Here is a 10,843-nt window from a genome sequence, read left to right on the forward strand (position 1 = left end):
GGAACCGTACACATTCAGCTGGTTGTGAAAGGGGGCTGTTTTTAGATGAGCACATTAGCTGGTTAAGCTAGTGGGAACTTGCATCATGGGGAAGTGCAAGTTTAATGGTAACTGGATGGCTAATCCCATGTTTGCGACGTGGTTAGCACCGGTTCCAGGCAATGGCTGGAAATTATAGCTTAAACTTAATTTTTAAAAATTGCTTAAATTTGGTCAAAGTGGCCTTAAAAAAGGTCTTAGAAAGTCTTAAATTTGGTTCCCTTAAACCTGCAGATACCCTGCTTTATGTTTTTGAGGGCGCAATGGCGGCGCTGTAGACAACAGCGGCGTCCTGACCAATCACAAGCTTGCGTTGTCCGTCTCGACTGACGGATGTTTAGAAAAGAGAGCTTGACTCCGTCCGTCCTTGCGGAGCTCTCTGGCAGGCCAGCAGGGACGTTGCGTGTCTCCGCACTGACGCAGACGGAGAAGCATGAATCAGGCTTGACTCCTCGTACGACCAGGTCAGTCCAGGGTCATCTTCCAGGTAACAACAGTTGGAAGTAGTTTGCGTCTCAGGAATAATATCAGCTTTGTTCTGCAGGAAACTGTCTTGTTGTTATCAGCTTCGCAGGTGCGAAAAAGTTTTAAAAAGATTTTGACGACGTGTCAAAATCTTTGCTGGTTAAAGAGGTTTTGCTCAGATGGCCGGTCTGAAGCTCGCTCTCGAACTCGAGACGAACCAGAGTGTTCTAGTTTTAATGGAACGATCTTACGATTGAATAGCCAACCAAAAGTTGACAAGTTTGAGGAATGTTACCAAGAATCTCAGAGACACACCCTCTTTGATCCGGAGTCTCTGAACTGGGCAAAAGTTTAACTATGTGTCAAGCGTTCACTTAACTTTACGTTGTTTTTGTGTGAGTGCAAATGGTGATGACCTCGTCAAGTAACCATGCTAACATATATCATTAAGCACATATTAATGAAACATTTCATTGTTTTATAATTATTATAAGTGGCAATAAACAAACTTATTTAATGATTATCTTTAATTTTAAAATCTTTCTTCTGTGAATCAAGGAGTTCATTTAATGAATTTCTCTGTAAAGGGACCTTGGTAGGAGAAAATGTTTTTGTTTGATTTTATTATCTCTTTCAGGGCGTCAGGCTTTCAGTCTCCTGTGAGGGAAAATATTGTAGGTTAGAGTCGTAGCCAGGGCAAAATGACCCGGCTGTGGACTTGTGACGCTACAGCTTCATATATCAGCCATCATGTTTCTGTGGAAACAGCTTTACCCAATTCCTTATTTGGGATTCTTCAGTCTACACAAAGCAAAACGAGTTTGTTTTTACCTTTGCCGACGTGTTTCGGCGTCCTCTGCCGCCTTCGTCAGAGCAAACGCCGATGTTGGTGGCGCGTTTATCGGGCAGCAGAGGACGATATCGCCCACGATGTTTACCCATATTTTTAACACATTCAGCTCAAAGATTTTTGTAGGCACCTGTTTACTTCAGCACATCAGTCAGGTTCTGATCCGCACCTAAACGGACCACAGATTCTTTCAGCTTTTTAACAATTTATTGTTAATCTGAGGATTTACTGTTGAATGTCTTGATTTATGGGTCTGTTGTTGGATTTATATTTTTGCATGAAGTGGAAGTTTGTTGTTGATTCTTTGAGTGCAAGGTCAAATCATCACCTCTCCACCACCGTGCTTTCAACTCGTTTGCATAGACATAATTAATCAACTGTAACTCACAAGGCGTTGTTATTTTCTAGAATTTATTTAAAAAAAACTGTAATTCTTCTTTTTAGCTGTCAATAACTAACTGGAATGACTTATTATGCTTTGGGTAATAATAATAATTATTATTATTTATGATAATCAGTAATGTGTGTTCAGTAGACCAGAAGGTCATTTGCACGTTAACCACCTCATGCAGAGGGTGAATCCAGGGTAAAGTTTAACCACCTCACATGTCTTTACTCCATAACAACAAACTTTCTGACGCTGAGAGGGCGTGTTCTGAGGTTTTGTTCAAACCAGATCTCCGCAGCTGAACATGAGTTCTTGAACCATACCGGGGAGGAGGGACGGCCGCCCAAGCCTCTACTAAGCATTCTGTCACGCCGATAGAATAGCTTCGAACAGACGCACCTGTTTCCAGCTGACGCAAAACTCCTTCAGAGTTATTGATTTTGAGACGCAAATAGTTTCATCAGTCGTGTGACCCACGGAGACATCTCAGGACCGATTTGAGACGCACAGAGGTCCCTCTACCAACCTCGTGCCCGGAGGAAGAAATTCTCCACCTGACATCTCGGATCCAAGGAGGGTCTCCTGAACTGGGTGAGGTAGATATTGTCCGACAGAGGGCGTCTGATGCTGTTCTCTCTAGAAACATCAGTTAGCTGCAAAACAACGTTTTTCACCCAGAACGCTTCTCTCTCTGAAAGAAACCTTCTGAGATTCATTCACGCATCCAAACCTCGCATTCCACCTTAGTTTTCCATCCAGACACAGGTTTGGTTGAATAACAAGTTTTAATATCAACCTGTTACAAATTGTCATTTTTAAAAATGTTAGTAATAAATTCTTAACTTTTTAAGAACCCGACTCTTCTTTGAAATGAAACACAGAATGGTGTATATTTTGGTTATTGAATAAGCAAAGATTCCTTTAAACTTCTGATTCAATAAAAAAACTTTTGCCATTAAATGTAATTATCTTAAATTAAACATCAATCTTTGGATTAAAATATAGACCAAGACAGTTAGTGTATGAACTTCTGTCGATTGCATTAATATCCTGGATATTGGTGCATAATATAAGTTCATATGCTAATGTCCGATCTTTTCTCAGGATCTAACCAAACTGAAGCAAACAGTGTTAAATCCTAGTACGCAGATTAACCACGCTACACTATAAACGCTACGTTGGAACCTGCGAGCGGAGGCATGTAGTTTAAAAACGAGCTCTTGTGTTGTTTTTTGTTTTTGCATTTCCTCTGAGCACCGTCATCGGTGAGAACATCTTTTTTGTAAAGTGATTGTTGTTTGAAGTAAAGTTATAGCCTTTTTAAGATCCTTCTTTTTGCACATAACTGGATTAATATGTTGTCTTTCATATTTAGTTGTCACACAAACATGTATTGTATAAAACTTTTTCATTAAATAAAATATTCCTCTAAAAGACTTTTCTGTCTTTTACTCAAGTTTACTGTAAATAAAATGTAATCTAATGTTTTATGAAAGCGCGTTTTCTCTGCAGGCCCTTTGAGCGACGCCTGGCTGATCACTGGCTGCCCGTGGACGTTTACATCGGTGGGAAGGAGCACGCTGTCATGCACCTGTATTACGCGCGCTTCCTCAGTCATTTCTGCAGGGACCAAGGCCTTGTTGCGCACAGGTAGATCATTCTACTCTTGGACTATATTTACAGATTTGGTTTGTGCACGTTACAGAGCATTTCTCTTTTAGGGAACCATTTTGGAAACTGCTGGTCCAGGGTCTGATAAAAGGTCAGACGTTTAAACTAGCAGACAGTGGCCAGTACATCAGGAGAGAGGAGGTAGACTTCACAGGTATGCACTGACTCGACCTGCAATGTTTTTGTTAATGTGACACATTTTAACAGATGGCTGAGGACAGTTGGGATCGTTTGTGAGACACTAAGATCCAATCCTCTTTTCAGAAGAAAAAGTTAATGAAAAGGAGACGAGTTGTTTTTTTCTGACTTTAAAAATGTTTTTTAATGGTCCAAACAAAAATGAAATTACACAGAATTATTCAGAAGATCCAACTAAAAAAGATTCTACCCCTAAAATCTTTACCTGACCATCAAAGACCCAAACGTGTTTGTTCCTCCCAGGTGAGGAGCCGGTGGCGCTGAGCGGTGGCCCTATAGAGGTGACGTGGGAGAAGATGAGCAAGTCCAAACACAACGGTCTGGACCCTCAGGAGGTGGTGCAGCAGTACGGCGTGGACACGGTCCGACTCTACATCCTGTATGCTGCGCCTCCCGAACAGGACATCCTCTGGAATGTCAAGAGTGAGCCTAAAGCCTACGACAGACTAAGACGATGCTAAAAATATTGTTGTCTTTAAATAAATGCCACAGAAGGAATCCTTAAAGTGATTCTCCACCTCAACGTGAAATTTAGTCTGTTGCCATATTCCCCAGAGTTAAATAAGTGGGAAAAAACATTTTGTAACCAGCCCAGTCGTTCTCCTAATCTGGCAGTATTCCGTTAGCTTTATCCGTCCATCTTCTTCCGCTTATCCGGAGTCGGGTCGCGGGGGCAGCAGCCCAAATCGAGAGGCCCAGACTTCCCTCTCCCCAGTCACTTGGGCCAGCTCTTCCAGGGGAATCCCAAGGCGTTCCCTGGCCAGGTGAGAGACATAGTCCCTCCACCGTGTCCTGGGTCTACCTTTAGACCTCCTCCCGGGTGGACTTGCCTGGAAAACCTCACCAGGGAGGCGTCCAGGAGGCATCCTGACCAGATGCTTGAGCCACCTCAACTGGCTCCTCTCGATGTGGAGTAGCTTTAGCTTAGCATAAACAGTGTAAGTGAATGGTAACAACTAGCACTGCTGTAAACCTCCTCTGAAAGGCACAAGGACACGACGCTGTGGCGTCACGTCTGGCAGACATCGTCACTTCCGTGTCTACTGTAATACATTTGCAACATTTCACCCTGACGACAGTAGGCAGTGGGTTTTTGGGCCGCTGTGTCCTGTTCTTGTGCCTTGCAGCAGCGTCTCACAGCGGTGCTTTGTCGTCATGCAGTCCCAAGTCAAACTTGTCTCCTGTAATTCCTTCATCTTACTTATGATTCAGTCAAAATGATTATTGAGGTCTCCAAGAAAAATCTGGATCATTATCGAGTAATCTTCATGACTTTTTCATACGAAATGCTATCTGTTACCATTCACTTTCATTGTTTATGCTAAGCTAAAGAAAATACTGTGAGATTAGGACAATGACTGGGCTGGTATCGAAATGCTTTCCCACTTATCTAACTTGGGAAAATGGCTACGGACTAAATTTCACATAGGGTTGGAACATCCCTTGTATGTTTGGGGCGACGGTGGCACAGGAGTTAAGTGCTCTCCCCGTAATCGGAAGGTTGCAGGTTCGAGTCCCGCTCAGTCTGTCACTGTCGTTGTGTCCTTGGGCAAGACACTTAACCCACGTTGCCTGCTGGTGGTGGTCGGAGGGACCGGTGGCGCCTGTGCTCGGCAGCCTCGCCTCTGTCAGCGCGCCCCAGGGCAGCTGTGGCTACATCGTAGCTCATCCCCACCAGTGTGTGAATGGGTGAATGACTGATTGTGTTGTAAAGCCCCTTGGGGGGTTCCATGACTCTAGAAGGCGCTACATCAAATACAGGCCATTTGAAAACATAGCTAGAAATCCGACACTTGCCATATTATGTCTGAATTTCTGTTATTCCCCAGCGGATGCTCTTCCTGGTGTTCTGCGGTGGCAGTCTCGACTGTGGCAGCTGGTGACCAGGCTGAGAGAAGCACGGCGGCTTGGCGATGTCCCCAACCCAGCCCTGCTGAAAAAGAACGAGCTGGAAGAGGCCAGAAGGATTTGGCAAAACAAGAACTATGCGATCCAAGAGGTGGGTGCCCTTTAGATGCGGCTGACTTGCTTTGATCTCTTGAGAGAGATTCTCTTGTGCCCCAAAGTGACTTTACAGGATTTCTTTCCAGCAGGGGTCTGTTAATCCCAGGTTTTTACAGAAAGTTTGTTTCTTTTCTGTGATGTATTTTTGTGTTCTTCATCTGTTAAAATATTGTAATTTTTCACTTTAAATGAGTTTTCCTCAGTTTTGTGACTTTTTTAGGGCAGCTTGTTACAGTGTACACTACGAGAGCAAACGCATTTGGATGGAACATCGTCAATGTGTCGAAGCGTCCGCCGCCACCCAAACAACCCAGAGTACAGAGAAACAGGAGAGGAAGATGGAAATTGATTGAAAATCCACCCCATCTCCTTTCACACTTTATAAATAGCCTCCTTGGGTTGCCAGGTCAGATTGTCTCCCCCCCCCCGTTGGAACCAGAGCTTTTAAAGGACCGCGGGCTGTTTGCTGTAAGGCCTTAAAGCCCAAGATGTCCTTTGATGTGTCCCACTGAAACACCTCATTGATCAACCTCCTCCTTCCCAAAGGAGTTCCTCTTCCCAGAACCCAAAGCATGGGAATGCTGACCGCTAGTCTGTGTGCTGCCGCACATGATCAAAACACCAAAGTTATTATCGGCTTGTTTTTGTTTGCAGCTGAAAGTGTTGTGTTGATTTTTTCAGGTAACGACTCATTTCACTGAAGACTTTCTTTTCAACGCAGCCATCTCTCGCCTGATGGGACTCACCAACACACTGAGTGTAAGCGTGACTTCTCATCATTGAATAAAACGTCCAGATTATTGCTTCTGACATGAGCTTTTACCATTTTGTGTGTGCAGAGTGCAACGGTCAGAGTGGTGCAGCACAGCTTGGACTTTGAGGAAGCTCTAGCTGCTCTAGTGATGATGGTGGCACCCATGGCTCCTCACTTAGCCTCTGAACTGTGGTCAGGTTTGTAACATTTAAACCTTCCTAATGAGCAGCGCTCACATGCAGCGTACAGGTGCCTGACAGCATGCCTTTTTTATTCACTCGCCGTGCTCCACTTTCCCCGTTTGTGTCATTTGTGAGAGGAAGTTCTGAGGTTTGGGGAAAGCATGCCATCCAGCTGACATCCAGAGTCAGGAGGCCCTGACAGATGAGGGGAAGTTTTGTTTGTGCTCACGCTTGTAGCTCCTAGAACAGGACCGACACACGTGACCTACGCTGCTCGCGTCGGGCTTTTTGCTTTTGTTGGCCTGCCGTAATTTTACACACACTGCTCAGGGGAGAGGAAGCCCACATCCTTCCCTTCAGCTTCCAGAAGGATGTACACTCGCTGGTGCAACTGGGAGTCAAAACAGAGGGTAGAGGCTGTTTAACCTCTCGTTCCTGGAGCTGCAGCCATCACTCTGGCTCCAAATCACATTTGGGTGAAACGTTCACAAGCTGTGTCAGTGTCTCGGTATGACAGGTGATTTTGCTCATTGGTCTCCCTCAGGTCTGCGTCAAGTGACAAACGCACTCAGCCCCCTCCTCCTGCGGGGCGGAGAGGTCCTTCAGCAGCCCTGGCCAATTGTGGATCCCCAGTTTCTGGAGGTCCCTGACGTCGTGGAGCTGTCAGTGCTGGTAGGATCACAGACGTTTCCCAACACCTTTCGTGTGAGCACATCAAGCCTGGAAGAGCTTTAAGCAGTAATAATCTCAGTGACATGGAGACCGTGTTATATGTGAGTCATTATGACTCTTTCACTCCTGTAGTTTTGTTTTTTCTGTGAGCTCAAAAACATTCAAAGCTCTCGGTTTGACAGAAGATGTTGTCACATCAAGTTGAGCAGACATTGTGGGGACATGATCTGTTTGCACACACACACACATTGTGGGTGTGTGTGTCGTATAATGGGGTTAAAATGCATGATGTTCTTGGGCAGTAAATCTTTCAGCCTAAACACGTTGGGATAAGTTTAGTTTTACACTGAGGTTAGGTTTAGGATTAGATTGTGTTTGCAGGGAATAAATCGTGAATCATTAACGTATTTTGAAGTTGTTTGTGTTTCTGCTGTTGATTTTCAAAATGAATATCCAGCGTAAAATCAGTTTTAATTAAAACTGTCAATTTTACAATTACAAGTAGATCCATAAATGCACACATTTTTATTTGCATGTCAGTTTGTGTGGGGGTGCAAAAACCTAACATTTTGCAAATATATCTACTCCAAAATTTCATGCTGCTCCACGCAAACGTCATTTTAGAAACCTTCACACTTCAGTCGCTTTTGCATTTCATGCTCATCTAGTTTTAAATGCGTGGTTATGTCTGAGCATAAAGTCTGCAGGGGTGCAGCGCTCAAAAATACGCCTTACGTGATCAGGGTGGTTTTGTGAAGGCAGCAGTTCTCTGTTGTCTTGTCTGAGTTTGGACTAGCTGTTAGCTCACAGCTCGGTAGCAGCTGCTCAGGAGTCTGTGCAAAATGGGTGACATAGTAATTCATTATACAGTTTGGTGGTACCGCGATCAAAGCGTGAGTCTAGGGGTGATCGTGCCTTTGCAGTTCTGGGTCCTCGGCTTTGGAACCAACTCCCACAAGAAATCAAGCCGTCCACATCGCTGCCCGCTTTAAAAGCGAGGCTTAAGCTGCATTTTAGATCTGTTTCTTAGTTGTTTCTATTCACATTTTAATGTTTTTGATCACAATTTTTATTGTTTTTGGCTCTTTTTTTGTTTTTAAATTGTTTTATCTCTGTGTTTTATTATAGAGTTGTTATATTGTGCTGCTTCTCTGCACTACGTTCAGCACCTTGGGCCCCCTGGATTGGGGGTGGGAAGGGGCTTTACAAATAAAATGAATACGAAAAATTCAAAATGGCCTTTTTGTTATCCCTGCAGAACCTTTTTACCTGCAGTGAACCACGTCGACATTTAGCAATGTGGCAGCACCACCAGCTGCTTCCTCTCCACGTTGTTCCTCCTCAGCTTTCTGAGGAAGTGCGGGTTAACCGTCAGTTTTCATGTCTGCACCCCATCCCCCGCCACGAACCGTGAAAATCAGTTCTGATGCAGTTTTAAAAAAAATCATGCACACACTGGACATTTGATACGGTTCAATCCCTTACCACAACCACAACACTTGATGTTAAAGTAAACCCATCATGTCCCTTGAACCAAGAAAGTGAGGATTTCTAAAACGTCCTCCTCGTCGACGGCGTCCTCTATGAATCGACCTGGCCCTCAAGTATAAATGGAGAGTTCACATCTCTGAGCTCCAAGTGCTCCTGAATGAGGTCGGTTTTCCTTTGGACCGAGCCGTCTGTTGTGGGTTCCCTCATGGCCTCTTTTTTTTTTTTTTTCCTTAATCACGGTTTTGGGTTTGTCCCAGAAATGGGAGGGAGGCCAAGGTTGAGCTGAGTGGCAACACACACACACACACACACACACACACACACACACACACACACACACACACACACACACACACACACCATTAATTTGCAACCACATCCAGAGACGTGATCACATCGACCATGTGCATGCATACACTTGCGTCTAAACACACAAGGCGGAGTGCCCTTCCCGTACCTACCACTAACTATGTGTTTAAAAGAGTGCACTGTGCATGTGGCCGTTATTTTGGGACTCGTTTTGGTGAGAGAACGTTGAGGTACAACTTCATGTGGCAGCACCTTTGTCAGATCATTTAAAAGGAAACCTGCACAGTTGAGATGTAAGAAAATATCGATGCACTGAAATATTGCAACATTTCTTGTCATGATACTGAATCAATATTCCAAAGCGGTGTATAGATTTTGTATTGAGAATTAACATGCAAACATTTACAGCATGTCTCTTGTGTGGTGTAATTCAAACTCCAACTGCTAGGTGGCAGCGGTTTTCGCTGCCTCCTTGCTGACGGAAGAGATCTCCGTGATTCCACTACAGTGGTTCCCAATCTGGGGTCCGTGACCCCCCACCATAATTTTGTCAGCGCTGATGTTGTGAGGTTACCAGATTATGTGTGTAAAAATGACATTTATAAAATTCAGATAACACACCCAATGGTACAGTCAAAGCTCTGTAGGAAACATAATTCTGCATGTCTGCGTGAAGTTTGTAATTATTCACCTTTAACTCATTCACTGCTAGCCGTTTCCTGATCACTAACGGCCTTCGCTGCCAGCGTTTCTCACCATTTTTACTGTTTTTTTAAGAGTCACAGAATGTTGCGCGCTAGCATGATGTTGATGCCAAAACAACCAAAACAAAAAGGAGACTCACCTCTTGCATCAGGAAGAGTCCGCGTGTTTAGAGCGTTACCCGTTCTTTCATAATCCGTTGTCGATTTGTGATCGGCAGACGCTTTTCCGGTTCGCGCCTCACTTTTTTTACAGGAACGGCCCAAAACGATCCCCAAACACGTGGATGTGTTGCTTCTTGATCATGTGACGTGTGACGTATGCGGATGAAGATCGGCTTCAGGGTTGAGATGTTTGTTCTCTCAGCGCGGGGGCTCGTTCCGATGCTCAAACAGTAAAAAAATGCCAATGACGACATTGGCAGTGAATGAGTTAATTGTGTCTTTGTGTTGTGTTGGGGGGCCCTGGCTTGGACACAGGAAGGGGGTCCTCCTGAAAACAAGGTTGGGAACCACTGACTGACTGTGAAAAACCTCCCAGTCTCACTCTCTGTTTCCTGTTCTCAGATAAACAACAAGGCCTGTGGAAAGGTGGAGGTTCCCCTGCAGGTGTCCAAAGATCCCAGTCAGGTCCAGCAGCTGGTGATGCAGAGCCCTGTAGGAGAGAAGCTTTTGCGTGAGCGCTGCATCAAGCGAGTCATCCTCTCCCCCAGGACCCCCCTGGTCAACTTCCTGGTTGATGAGTGACATTTCTTCTGTAACTATTTTACAGCTGTTGCCTTTTAAACGCACACTTGGCACAAAAACAAATGATGTAGACCTTTTAAAGTCATAACTTCACTGTAAATATATCTTAAGGCTTGTTATTTACATTTTTCATTAAAAAACAAACAAACAAGCAGTGTGTCTCTAGTTTCTGTTGCCAGGTCAGACTCGGGAAGTTCAGGTCAGTACTGAGTTAATCAGAAACTCTTGACAGTCGATCACGAGCGTGATCACCACTTGAGATTCCAGACATCGTTCACATTCCCTCATCCCTCCTGAACTGGAGATATGGCTGCAACTTCACACATCCCTCCCCTCCTGTGACCTGTGCTCTGTGAGTTAGCCCAGTTATGC

General features: G+C 44.6%; 1 protein-coding gene across 3 annotated transcripts in view; it reads left to right on the forward strand.

The window, feature by feature from the left end:
• The window catches only part of lars2 (leucyl-tRNA synthetase 2, mitochondrial), a 59,876-nt gene extending 49,254 nt beyond the window's left edge, over positions 1 to 10,622 (forward strand). For all 3 annotated transcript variants that reach the window (XM_015975925.3, XM_070550784.1, XM_015975926.3), the window contains 8 exons: positions 3,255 to 3,392; positions 3,464 to 3,567; positions 3,855 to 4,034; positions 5,441 to 5,610; positions 6,297 to 6,374; positions 6,455 to 6,566; positions 7,096 to 7,223; positions 10,292 to 10,622. In XM_015975925.3, coding sequence (XP_015831411.3) covers positions 3,255 to 3,392; positions 3,464 to 3,567; positions 3,855 to 4,034; positions 5,441 to 5,610; positions 6,297 to 6,374; positions 6,455 to 6,566; positions 7,096 to 7,223; positions 10,292 to 10,471 — 1,090 coding nt within the window. In that variant the 3' untranslated portion in view covers positions 10,472 to 10,622. The remainder of the gene's footprint in view (positions 1 to 3,254; positions 3,393 to 3,463; positions 3,568 to 3,854; positions 4,035 to 5,440; positions 5,611 to 6,296; positions 6,375 to 6,454; positions 6,567 to 7,095; positions 7,224 to 10,291) is intronic.
• The last annotated feature ends 221 nt before the right edge of the window (positions 10,623 to 10,843 follow it).

Source organism: Nothobranchius furzeri, chromosome 5, assembly GCF_043380555.1.
Source record: "Nothobranchius furzeri strain GRZ-AD chromosome 5, NfurGRZ-RIMD1, whole genome shotgun sequence".
NCBI lineage: Eukaryota > Metazoa > Chordata > Actinopteri > Cyprinodontiformes > Nothobranchiidae > Nothobranchius > Nothobranchius furzeri.